The sequence below is a fragment of the Polypterus senegalus genome, chromosome 1, assembly GCF_016835505.1.
Source record: "Polypterus senegalus isolate Bchr_013 chromosome 1, ASM1683550v1, whole genome shotgun sequence".
Lineage (NCBI taxonomy): Eukaryota > Metazoa > Chordata > Cladistia > Polypteriformes > Polypteridae > Polypterus > Polypterus senegalus.
Genome location: NC_053154.1, coordinates 132,434,420 through 132,448,436, shown reverse-complemented (window position 1 = coordinate 132,448,436; position 14,017 = coordinate 132,434,420). Strand labels below are relative to the sequence as shown.

The 14,017-nt window shown below is 38.0% G+C and overlaps 1 protein-coding gene across 13 annotated transcripts in view; it reads left to right on the top strand.

The window, feature by feature from the left end:
* The first annotated feature begins 4,181 nt into the window (after window positions 1–4,181).
* Window positions 4,182–14,017, top strand: part of dlg1a (discs large MAGUK scaffold protein 1a) — a 562,325-nt gene continuing 552,489 nt past the window's right edge. For 6 of the 13 annotated variants that reach the window (XM_039758430.1, XM_039758380.1, XM_039758388.1 and 3 more), the window contains exons 1-2: window positions 4,183–4,932; window positions 6,448–6,579. In XM_039758430.1, the coding sequence (XP_039614364.1) occupies window positions 4,914–4,932; window positions 6,448–6,579 (151 nt within the window). In that variant the 5' untranslated portion in view covers window positions 4,183–4,913. Of the gene's footprint in view, window positions 4,933–6,447; window positions 6,580–14,017 lie in introns of all 13 variants that reach the window. The other 7 variants (XM_039758440.1, XM_039758414.1, XM_039758406.1 and 4 more) reach the window with 3 other exon arrangements.

Sequence of the window (14,017 nt, the reverse complement as noted above, 5' to 3'; positions counted from 1 at the left end):
TAATAATAATAACAAACATACACTATTTTCCCCATAAAGTTAAGGCACTTCTCTTTGCTAAACTAAGCCCATTGAACTTATTCAGAAACTATAGTGAAAACAAAACGCAAAATGCCATTATAAGAAACAAAAAAGTATGGGTCATTCCATGTCAAATCAGCCGATTTTCCAGAAATCCAATGCACTTTGTGTCAAAAAAGTCTGAAACAAATACCAGGTGTGCCCATTTTATTCTGGAGACACCCTGTAAAATTATTTTGGTGCAAGATCAATACTTTCCAAGATACAGCCAATTTTGTGAGGGGAAAGGGGTGTCAAATTTGACACAGCTTTATTTGATCAGCAATTTCACAAGACCGCATCTCAAGAAGTTAACCTACCTAGCAAGTTCAAATTCTGCATACTGGTACCTGTATTGGTTGTGGCCTGCATGGGGCACTGCAGTTGCCCAAACTTGACACAGACAGGTGCAGGACATAGGTTCAACACACATTTTTATTTTTTTCGTGGAAAACATTCTCCTCCATTTCCCACCTGCTCAGCACAGTTCCCAGCAGAGTAAACACAGCACAAAAGCACACTTTTCTGCTCTCTTTTCTTTTCTTCTTTTTCTCTTTCTGCCTCCACTCCTGGCAGGATTAGGCTTATTCCACCCGACTCTGGCTCCTGGAGTACTGGCAGCAGGCTCTGTTAAGTGCTCCAGGTGTCTCACAATCTTCTTCTGGCAGCACTTTCGGATGTGGCAAATGTGCTACAACAAAGGGCTTAGCAGTTCCTACAACACCCGCTGCTGGCGCCTATGGAACCCAACAGGGATGCACCAAACTCCAAGGCACCACTGCAACACCAGGAGGGCTGCCATCTAGTGCTCCGGGTTAGGTAATGCCCTGAATATGCTTTCTCCCCTGTTCCTTCCACTATTGAGGTGTCCTGGCCGGGTAAGGGCCCTGGCCATCTGCCATAAGGTAAAATACATAATGAAATCAAAATGTTTTGTTCAGGTGACAACACTTGATAAAAGCAGACCTTCAAAAATGGAAAAAAAATATTCTGCATCTTTGGCTTTGCCAGGGATTTTCAAAAGGTTATACAAAAACAAGAACCCGCATCAGGGTTTGACCAGCAGACCTTTCAAATGTGAAACATAATTTTAGGTCTAGTTTTTAGACCTAAACATTATTATTTTTCCTGTATCCTAAATGGTCCCTTATATCTCAAAAAACAAGTCTTACTTTTCTTATGTAAATATTTCATTTTTATTTTCCATTTTAAACATGGATTAAATTCACCATTTGTCAGCAATGATAATCATCAAGTTCTTCATCTCTAATTTGGGAATAGGATTACTGTAAAAAAATGAATCACTAAAGGCTTAGTAAGCACAAAACTTGAACAACTGCTGCTTGATATATCACTAAATACAACATTAGTTATAAAGAAATGTTAACATCTTGGTAATGCAGTAGCAGGAATGTGACCGTTTCATTTCTGTTTCAATTGAAGTGCAGAGTGTAGGGTATCTTTGTCTTTGAGATAAAGATGGCAATGCCTCCCACTGACCGTTGTAGGTGCATTAAGCAGTGCTATGACAGACTGTAATGGCACCAAACAAATATCATCCTTAGGTGGCCAACAGAAAGGATTTGGGAGGGCTGCTGTTCAAACCCCTATACAGTTACTTTTCTGTTTATGGCTTTTTCAGAGCTATCTGAATAAGCAAAAAACAAAAAATCAAGTGTCTGTATTTGTTGAAAATATGTGTTTCTGAGGCCTAAATACAGTATAGCTAAGCCAAAAGCTCAAATTAAATTTTGGTCAATTTCAAGTGGTTTCTTTGACCAAGCAGGGTCATCTGGACCAAATGTTTTAATTTCATCCCATACTATACCAATTAATATACCAGCATGCAAAGTCTGAGCGTGCTTGGTGGTTTAGTTCTTGAGCTGTGGACTTGTGAAATCTGAAGTAAAAAATTAGGTTGGATAAAATTGCCACCCTTGGTAAATTGTTTGTATCTTGGAAAGTATTGATCTTACATCAAAAAAATATACAGGGTGTTTCCTGACTAACTTGGGCACACCTCATAATTTTTCCAGAATTTTTTGAGTCTGAAAGTGTGTGGGCCATTGGTTGATTTAACATGGAATGACCCATATAGAATATAGCCTACATATATCTATAGGCTTCATGTTAAATATATTCTTAAATATTTAGTATTAACTATATAGGTAAATGGCAATTAACAGGTACTGCATATTAGCTTGTCCATATAAATGCCAAAGAAAATAAACTTCAGTGGCTCATAGTCATTTGGAAAAGACATGTGAAATCTATTAACTGGCTATGTAGTGTTTCTCTTTGCCATTCTATGAAATAGTAAGTTGCAGGCTCGTTTCAAAGATTCTGAATAAATGCAAAGTAGGGCTGATGTTTGATCTGTCCCTGGTAATATTACTGCCTTAGTTCCACTGTGAAGTCTTTTTCCAAGGCTTGCAAGACTAATAACTTTAGTTCATGTGACAATGACACTGATGGCCACCACAAAACACCCCAATGAGCAAAAGAAATAGTTAAAGCCAATCACAATGATTGCTACAAATATTAAGAAAAGAACAAAAAACGAAATAAACAAACACACTAGAAAATCCACCAGGAGTATCATATGTTTAGATTCTGAATCTTACAAGTCTGAATAAGCTTAAGCTGCCCTATTCAGGGTACTCATAAGAAATGTATTGATTTACTTCATGAGGTAGAAGTACATAATAAACAAGACTAGCTGCATTAAATATTCAAAATATCAAAATCTGTGCTTCAATTTAAATGTTTAAAGTCTATATATTTCTAATTGCAACATAAATTTGTTATGTTTCACCCTTTGATAAAGGTCCACAGAAAGTCAGCTCTCTAGTAAAGGATCAAAAATCACCTTGTATTTATAATCACTGATCTTGAAAAAGTCTAAAATGATAAATCACATGCTTATATTTGAAATTTGTCATTTTTACTTTTCTGGGAGTTGCTCTTTTAGGACTAAGACCACTGGTAAAGAATCAAATATCAAAAATATAATATTTCTGATTAACAACCTTGAAGTAGCATAAAATGACACACCCAATTACCAATACCCATTTTTTCATAGTTTTGTGAAAAGGAGTAACTTTGACCCATCATATCCCATTAAGGTGTAAGCCTGGGGTCAGGCGAAGTGGCATTCACAACTTAGCAAGTTCTTCTGATTATTTTTGCTGAAGACACCCATTGTTTTTCTATTTATCATGTGTGTCATTTCCTGCACAAAAAAAAAATGTCCAACAATGCACAAAATTGAGTGTTTTGGCTCAATATGGTCAAAAATAGGGAGGAACCCCAAAAAGCTTGATGACATTCATAAACAGAATCAAGATGAGCCAGACAGTACATCATATGTAAATTGATTTCAAAGCTTTCATAATTTATTCCTATGAACACAGTAAAAAGAACTGACATAAGAATGGTAAAAGAAAGTTAAGTGTTTAAAACTATGACAAAGAACACTTTTTTTGTTATTTCCTCTAAATGTGAATACTTTTCTGGATTCAGAATAAGAGAAGAAAAACAACCAGCCAAATAATCAGATTTATGAAACATAAGAGTCACCCACAGATCTGGAATAAAAACCTGTAGCCACATTAGTACACCAGTACTGAACAATTCAACAGACAATGCTGCAAAAGCAATACACTTGGTGGTACGTTCTCCCTACTAGTTCACGCCAAGTAACCCCGACTGTACATTTTCTCACATTTAAAACACCCCTATATAGCTTAATCCCTTGAAATCTAATTTACACACGAGCCCTGTCCTAGCTACACAGATCAGTCCTGTTAAAAATGTACTATTCGATCAGTCATGCAAAAACATTTGAACCTAAAAAAAAAAGGATGCACAGTTTGTCAAGAGGCACCAAATATCCTCGAAGAGGAATCTCAGAAAGCAGACGATGCTCAGTGACACGGAGATCCCCACGAGCTGGCGTCGAGACGTGACCTACAGGGACCTCACCTCGCGCCTTTAAGAAACTCCCGTGCCTCACCTTTCCTCCTCCCGCTCCTCCCCGTGCCAAGGTAGCCCAGTCACCGATCTTACTCCTGATTGGCCAGAGACGGGTAGGGAGTGAGGTCACGTGCTCTTCTTTCCAGCTCCAGGACGCCATTTTGGTGGAAAGTTTGGAATTTCGGGCACACAGGAGGGGAAAAAAAAGAGGAGGGGGAAGAAGTTTAGCTGCAAGGGGTCGCGACAAGCTGAAGAGGGAAGAGAAAGGGGAGGAGGAGGAGAACCTCCCCACGCAGGACGAGGGTACTGCAGCAGCATCACTACGTGCAAAGGTTCAACTTTGCATGAACAGAGCGCGACGCGCGATTTTGTTATTTTTCTCTGTGAGTTTCAGTTCTGTAGCTGCCGCTGAAAGAAGAGAAGGGGAGGGGGAAAGGCGGAGCGGCAGGAACTCGCCACTATCAGAATTCTGTACCGCCTGGCAGCAGCGCCTGTGATTGCCGGGCTGTTTCTATTTTTTTTCTTTCTTTCTTTCTTTCCCTGTAAAAGTTTCTTCAAGTCCGGACTCGCGTTGTCTTCTGCGAGGCTCAGATGCCTCGCTTCTCTCTCGAGATCGCTTCACTGTGGCTCATATATGGTTTTACAGCGGGCAACGGGTTTCTGCAGCTGGGTTCCAGGCACTGTGACATACAAGTGCTCCACTTTCCCTTCATAACCAAGTCGCCTGTGGATCACTGAGAGGAAGACAGCAACGTTAAGTGCAGGAGCATTGAACATTCTTCAACCTCCACTATAACGACTGACGGCAAACATTTGGATTTTAAAGCTTCCTTTCCCACTTTTTTGATCACCAACTTTTAGCATCTGGAACCCTCGACATGCCTGTTCGAAAGAAAGGTAAGTTGCAGCACATTAAAGCAACTTGTTCACTTCTAGCTGCGGTGTGTATAAAGAGGGACGGGCGCAAATCTGGTATTACGAGCACGTGATTGTTGTTGCTTTCTCTTTCTGCTTTTAAACGTCAACACTATTGAGCATACTACCCTGTTGTAGATCGATCGAAATCAATGTGTTTTGCGTGGTTATTGCGCGGTATACGAAGGTGTCTTCTGTTTTGTCTGTGGTGTGGTGTGCGTGTGTCTGCTGTCACTAGTTTTGGTTCTGTTGTGGTGTGCATTTACATTCCTGGATATGTTCATACATTTCGCTGCATGTCTTTGATTGCTTGCTTCACTTTTTGCTAGTTGTTTGTCTAGCCATGTATGTACTACTTGTTTTGTAATTTTGGAAAGTGAGGGTTGTGTTGTCATTATATTGTGCGTAACCATTCACTTTAGTCCCGTTGTCCATTTCATCAGTTACTACTACAACAAATAACTGATTTCCTACTGAAGACTCAGTTTGTGAGCGTGTGTTTGTGTAATCGAGCATTTCTTTTCTATATGGCCAGTCTGTTGTAATCGGTAATTCTCACTTTTCTATTTAGCCATTGTGGTATTTCTAGTTTAGTTTTGTGTTGTTGGTTGCAATCTGTTATGTAGTTCCAAAAATTGTGTCTCCAGTTGAGTGCAAAGTTGTGCTGTGTAGCTATGAGCTCCCTTGGATCATTTTCTTCTTTTCAGTGACTATGAAGGCCAATTGATGGACTTTGAATTGGTTTTGTTTGTTGACTTCACTAAAATGTGAATTCTTAGTACTGCTCAGGTGAATGTTTACTACAAGATGCCGTTTGGTAATCTAATCATTTTTTGATTTTTTATTTGTGTACTTGTCTTTTATAATTTATGTATTTGTTTTTGCTGTAGTCTGAAAAATAACCCATTTATTGTTGATTTCCGATGACCAACTCAAGAACTTGTTCATTTTTGATGATGTTTTACTTATTATAACGGTATCTAAACTCGGGAGGGAAATCTGCCTCGCTGTGTTTAGATCTTGGTTCACTTCTGCCTGGGTGTCATCTTTGAAAAGTTAACATCCACTGCTGGCCATACTTATATGCTGTTATTCTGTGTGTGAGTGTGCACTAATGTAGATTGCTACTCCATTCAAGAATGGTTTGTGCTTTGTGCCCATTGCCTGCTGCCAGCAATAGGCAACAGCATCTTATGCCCCAGTAGTGGATAATTGGCTTCATTTAATGAACGAAGGGAAATGTTTCTTCAAGTGTGTTTTTTTTTTTTTTTTTTTTTTTTTGTCCCTCTCTAGTTCCTATGGTGTATGTTTACCTTTGTTACATTAACATTATTTACTTCTTGATTTGCCATTTATGTTTTGCCATCAAGATTCCAGTTGTATGTTTTCTGATTGGTGCAATATGAAATGCAATAACTGTTAAAATGCAGCACCATATACATGTTTTTGAGTTTAAATCTGTACATCAGCACTGAAAGTGTTTCTAATTTCCCACAGATGCACAACGAGCACTGGTTCTCCTGGAGGATTATCAATCCAGACTGAGTCAAACAGAGGACAGACAACTTCGAAACTCCATAGAGCGAGTTATTAACATCTTTCAGAGTAACCTTTTCCAGGCTCTGATAGGTTGGTATGATGCTAGTATTCTTTTCCAAATATTGTTTTGCTTTTCAGTAATTACTAACATTGTTCCCTCAGGCATTCATTTGTAGCTGCCAAACACAAAACATCAGATTGCAAGCTTATGCTTTATTGTGTGTGGAATTAGGATTTTTTTTTTTGGACAACCGATTTTTACATTTGTTTCATGTAATAAGCTTAATTTCCTTCCGTGGAATATTGTGGGCACCAGAAATTGAACAAAATCCATTTAATGTTGTTATAGTGTCTTTTGAAGTTGGGCTTCTTGCTTAATTTTGGCCTTGGAAGTATGGGTGTGTGGTGTTTTTTGTCTGGATGGTAGTTTTAACTTATATTGCTAGAAAACAATTTTTGGTTTTTTAACATTTTATGCTATTAACTTGTGTGATACAGAATTGACAGAATTTTGTCATCTTTTGAAAGTGCAACATCAGTACAAGGGTAATGGCCTCTGTGCCGCTGTGACCTGTTTCTATGGTTAGCAATAGAGGTCTCCAATCTTCTGGCACCCTAGGGCAAAATAGTTCTGGAAGGGTTTTCTCAAGAGGGATATCTATAATCTTTACTATAAATTGTTTAACAAGAAACAGTGTTGATTTTTATAATTTCACATTTTTTTAATTCTGAATTCCCAAGTCAACTTTTTTTATTTTTTGTGCTGCTTTTAAATCAACCGATAACCTGCAGTTAAAAAGTCAATGCAAAAATGGGAAAGACCCATTCTAATTTTTGGGTTGACTGTTTAATTAAATAGGTATTATGTATCCTGGTTGTGCAATTTTTATAGGTAGAAATTGTTTAAAATGAAAGTTCTGGCGAGGCCATACCAGAACGTTCTTCTAGGTGCAGACTTCACTAATGTTAGCTGTCTAGTTGGTCTGGCTTGATTGGCATCAGATCATTGTGATACCCTCCAACATTGTCATCATCAGACCAATTGCATCTATATAGATACCACCTGCTGCTTAGAAGGATGTATTGGCTGTAAACTGCCTATACTAAAATGGCACCACCACGTTAAAAAAACAAGCCACACTGACATGGAAAGAATACAATGATTACAAACTTCATGTTTCAAACTGCACACTGCATTGCTGGTCAGTATGAGTAGGAATTGCACAAGATGCAATATTTTGGAATTAATTCGGTAATGATACCAGATTGTTTATGACATCAGTAGTACTGAGAAATTCAGTATTACACTCATGCATGACTGCAAGTAGACATATAACTCCAAAAGTTAGAATAATACATGAGAAAACGCAAGTGGAACTACATGTAAAAATAGCTCAATAGTCTTGATGATACAGCACTGCATCAAAATACGTGGAAAAGAAAATCAGCAGGTGTCATGTCTGGAAATGCTTTTGTGTTTGCACAACAAACTTTTGGCATGCGAGTGCAGGAATCAAACTTGTTATTTAAAAAGACACACACAGACTTGAGTTATTGCCACGTTTATCCAATTTTTTCAATTAATTCAGAAGCAGTTTAGTGTATAATTTAAGAGCAAAAAACTTTACAATCAAATGTGGTGTAATCGTTTAACCTGTACTGGCACAAAAGTATAGGAAGAGATGAAAAGATAAGATTAATGGCTTCACTTTCATTCTTTGATTGTAATGAGCATTTCTATATATACAGTGGGATGCAAAAGTTTGGGCAACCTTGTTAATAGTCATTATTTTCCTGTATAAATCGTTGGTTGTTACGATAAAAAATGTCAGTTAAATATATCATATAGGAGACACACACAGTGATATTTGAGAAGTGAAATGAAGTTTATTGGATTTACAGAAAGTGTGCAATAATTGTTCAAACAAAATCAAGCAGGTGCATAAATTTGGGCACCGTTGTCATTTTATTGATTCCAAAACTTTTAGAACTAATTATTGGAACTCAAATTGGCTTGGTAAGCTCAGTGACCCCTGACCTACATACACAGGTGAATCCTATAATGAGAAAGAGTATTTAAGGGGGTCAATTGTAAGTTTCCCTCCTCCTTTAATTTTCTCTGAAGAGTAGCAACGTGGGGGTCACAAAACAACTCTCAAATGACCTGAAGACAAAGATTGTTCACCATCATGGTTTAGGGAAGGATACAGAAAGCTGTCCCAGAGATTTAAGCTGTCTGTTTCCACAGTTAGGAACATATTGAGGAAATGGAAGACCACAGGCTCAGTTCAAGTTAAGGCTCGAAGTGGCAGACCAAGAAAGATTTCGGATAGACAGAAGCGACGAATGGTGAGAACAGTCAGAGTCAACCCACAGACCAGCACCAAAGACTTACAACATCATCTTGCAGCAGATGAAGTCACTGTGCATCGTTCAACCATTCAGCGCACTTTACACAAGGAGATGCAGTATGCGAGAGTGATGCAGAGGAAGCCTTTTCTCCGCCCACAGCACAAACAGAGCCACTTGAGGTATGCTCAAGCACATTTGGACAAACCAGCTTCATTTTGGAATAAGGTGCTGTGGACTGATGAAACTAAAATTGAGTTATTTGGGCATAACAAGGGCGTTATGCATGGAGGAAAATGAACACAGCATTCCAAGAAAACACCTGCTACCTACAGTAAAATATGGTGGTGGTTCCATCATGCTGTGGGGCTGTGTGGCCAGTGCAGGGACTGGGAATCTTTTCAAAGTTGAGGGACGCATGGATTCCACTCAGTATCAGCAGATTCTGGAGACCAATGTCCAGGAATCAGTGACAAAGCTGAAGCTGCGCCGGGGCTGGATATTTCAACAAGACAACGGCCCGAAACACTGCTCAAAATCCACTAAGGCATTCATGCAGAGGAACAAGTACAACGTTCTGGAATGGCCATCTCAGTCCCCAGACCTGAATATAATTGAAAATCTGTGGTGTGAGTTAAAGAGAGCTGTCCATGCTCGGAAGCCATCAAACCTGAATGAACTAGAGATGTTTTGTAAAGAGGAATGGTCCAAAATACCTTCAACCACAATCCAGACTCTCATTGGAACCTACAGGAAGCGTTTAGAGGCTGTAATTTCTGCAAAAGGCGGATCTACTAAATATTGATTTCATTTCTTTTTTGTGGTGCCCAAATTTATGCACCTGCCTGATTTTGTTTGAACAATTATTGCACACTTTCTGTAAATCCAATAAACTTCAATTCACTTCTCAAATATCACTGTGTGTGTCTCCTATATGATATACTAGCAGAATACCCGCGCTTCGCAGCGGAGAAGTAGTGTGTTAAAGAAGTTATGAAAAAGAAAAGCAAACATTTTAAAAATAGCATTAAGATGATTGTTAATGTAATTGTTTTGTCATTGATATGAGTGTTGCTGGCATATATATATATATATATATACATACACAGACACATATATAAACATATATATACATATAAAGATATATATATATATATATACACATTTACACACATACATATATATACATACTGTATATATACACACACATATATATACATACTGTATATACAACATATACATATCTACATATATACTGTATATACACATATATATACAAATCTACATATATATATCTACATATATATATATATATATTAGGTGGGACTCGATTAAAAAATTAATCCAATTAATTAGAGGCTGTGTAAGAATTAATCTTGATTAATCGTATGTAATCGCACGTAAATTTGCCCCAAATCGCAAATGTTTTTTTTTTTATTTAAAACGGTTTTAGTGGGCGACAGAATCAAATAATAGACATGGACATGAATATTGTAAACTGAAGCTGTTTTAATTTCTGAAAAAAAAGCCTTTAAACTGCATTTGAATTCAAAACAGAAACAAAAATATCATCCCTGGTTAAAATTGGGCAGACTTAAAAATAAAGTGGTAGTTTAAGTACTTTAAGTACATTTTCAGAATAGTATTGTCTTTAAATAATAATAACCAAAATTTCAACATAAAGTGCAGTTTTCTTCTTAAAAAATAAGTCAGAAACATAAAAGGTAATTTGACCAGCTTACTCTTTAAACTCTGAGTAACATTAGCCAAAATTATTTTGTACATTAGGCTAAAACAGTGTGATCATTGAACATTTTGTAATTAGATGTATTTAGAATTACTAACGGTCACGGAAGTCCAATGATCCCCAGTAAGAGCCACAAAGTCCGCTTTCTGTAATGCATCTAATTTTGCTTGCTTTTCAGTGTGCACAAAACCATGCTTTTATCAAGGCTTACGGAAGTCGAAATGATCAGTCGTAGGAGCGCTTTATTCCGACTCTAACATTTTTGTAGCTGTGATGTGTGCATCAGTGTAATGGATGTACCAGGAAATCATGCATTGACAAAAGTTCCGTTTGCTTGGAATTGAAAGTGTGATTAAATGCGTTATTTTTAGCGCGTTATGGAGTACATGCATCGAAGCTTCTCAGCTGTGCTTGTGCTAAGAAAGGGAAAATTTTAAAAATAGCGTAACATGATTCTGCGTTAACCTAATATTTTTCATACGTCCCAAACCAAGGAGATCTGAAGGTAAAATGAATCGGGTAGCGCGTACATAGTCAGTACATCCCTCTCGGAATCGAACCTCGAATGTCGGCGTTAGAGAAGACTCTACAATTAAGCCACAGCGTGTGGCTTGTCTATGCTAAAGTATGTATTGTAGATCGGGTATATATATACATTTATATATATATATACCCGTGTATCGAGTGGAGAAGTAGAAGTTATGAAAAGAAAAGGGAACATTTTAAAAATAGCGTAATATGATTGTCAATATACAGTAATTGTTTTGTGAGTGTTATTGAATGTTGCTGTCATCAAGGATTTGATTATCATTATTTCTTTCAATCAGGCTCGTATTTGTAGGATGTGTTCAAGTTACATTCCGTGTTTGTCAATCGTTGTAAAGATAAGAGGTTTCATTCATCGATTAGTTCCTTACTGCATCAATAAACAGCTCGTCTTCCTTTTATCTGTGATGTGACAAACTGCATGCACGGGTTTTTTTTACACTGTCTTCCTTTAGCAGGACATTCACTTTTTCCACCGTGTGCTTTGTTTCCGCAGTAGCTGCACTTATGAATATGATTGTATGTATAAGGCGCTTCATATTTTTTGCTGCCTTCTCAATTGTGTAATTGGTTTTGTTCAGCACTCTTTGGAACTGTTGCTTTTGTCTGTGCACTGCGTCAGTTCCGTGAGCAGCTTGGTGTTCTTGCATCGAAGGTTCCCAGCTGTACTGGTGCCATCTCGTGTAATGTCAGCTAAGACCCGGCACTTAAAACTTTCTCTCGCAGTTTCAATGAGTTTGTGCCAAACACCACCCTGACCATCTCATCTTCCTCTGCATAAGCACAGTCCTTCACACGTGAATATTTAGCGGCAGTGTTTGTATTGGATTGCCGCTGATGGACGGCCTTATATGGGCAGGCACTAAATTACAAACGCTAGAGGCAGCCTGTCTATGAACTTAATTTAATATAAACTTACGGTTCACGCCGTGCTTTGTTTCCGCATATGCATCATTTGCTTCATAATGTTTTTCTGCCTTCTCAATTGTGAAATGGCGTTTTGTGCTCATCGCTGGAGTTCTTCCTTGTTCTCTACGTACTTACGTAGGAGGCGTGATGATGTCACACGAAACTCCGCCCCCCGCGGCCATCTCCAACTCAAGACTCCATTACATTATATGGGAAAAATAGCTTCCAGTTATGACCCTTATGCGTAGAATTTCGAAATGAAACCTGCCCAACTTTTGTAAGTAAGCTGTAAGGAATAAGCCTGCCAAATTTCAGCCTTCTACCTACACGGGAAGTTGGAGAATTAGTGATGAGTCAGTCAGTGAGTGAGTGAGGGCTTTGCCTTTTATTAGTATAGATTTAACTGACATTTTTTATCGTAACAACCAACGATTTATACAGGAAAATAATGACTATTAACAAGGTTGCCGAAACTTTTGCATCCCACTGTATCTATTTGTCCAAGCTTTTGTCCATTTTCAAACTATTGTGTACAGTTCAGGGTCACACTGAAATGCGACTTACATGCATCCACAGCTATGCATATAGAAGGGTGGGAGGATTGCCTATGTACACAACAGCTGTAGCAAGAAAACATCGAGGCAAGATTCAAATGAAGTGGCTACTTGGTTTGTCTACACTAAGTGACATTAATTGTTAATTTGCTAATGCCCAAATAAAATGTATTTAGTTTTTCAGTGCTTCTAAGGACAAGACACTTCTCGTTATTAACAAAATATATACTGTGTTAACAGATGTGTACAATCAGAGCAGCCCAATGTAATTCATTGCTAAGTACAAATTTATGCCATTCGTTTGGCTTTTGAAGGCAAACTACCGTTCATTAGTATAACCCCTTAACACTAGAATTCCTGAAGCCTATGAAAAAACTCGTAATCCCGGCCCTCCTTAAATCCCTTTGCAACTCTCCACTCTCACATCAGTCTGAAAGTGCAGACAAAGTGGTGTTATGGTGCATGATATTGAAAATGCAGACAGAGCGGAGTACATGAAAAATTGAAAAAACGCTATGCCTTTTGAACATGTATTGTCATTTTGAACATTTTTTATTTTTGACTTTGCCTGTACTCCGCGTTATGTTGCATGATACTGAAAATGCAGACAGAGCAGAGTACAGGCAAGATTGAGTTCTTCCCGTTTTGAGTAGTGAGCTGCTATTATTATTACTATTGTATAATAAAAACATACGATTCTGTATGTAACTCTTGTTGTAAATTTATGCAACCTGCAAAAGTTAGTGATTTTTTTATTTATTTTTTTTTTATTTTTAAAGTTTTTATATTATTACATTCACATGGTAAAACGAACTTGCCTCTTCCTCTCTGAATTGATGGCATTTATCTCCATTCTTTTCATAAGAGCATCGATGATCACAGTTGGTGCTGTACTTGATGCTTGGTCAGAACTATTTGTTGTACTGGCAATCAAAGATATAATGACCCGTGACCGCTATCAGAGTATCATGTGGCATTTGTGCTTTGACAACAAAGAAACCCATACAGAACGTGTGAAAATGAGAGATTGGCTGCGATCTTGGATATCTGGCAACATTTTGTTGAGAACTGTGATTTGTGTTACAACCCTAGGCAACATACTACTATTGATGAGCAACTGTTTCCAAACAAGGTCCATTGTCCTTTCTTGCAATGCATCTCAACCAAGCCTGACAAATCTGGCATAAAATTTTGGAGTGCAGCAGATTTGGAGACAAAGTACATGTGCAGTGCCACTCCTTATTTAGGAAGAAATCCCAGTCATCTCACAGGAGAAAGATTTTCTAATACTGTGGCCATAAAGCTTATGGAGTTGTTTCTGGACAAAGGCAGAATCGTAACAACAGACAACTTTTTCCCATCACTTTCGCTGACCAATAGACTGCTGCACTGCAATCAGCTCGTCTTGGCACCATAAATAAAG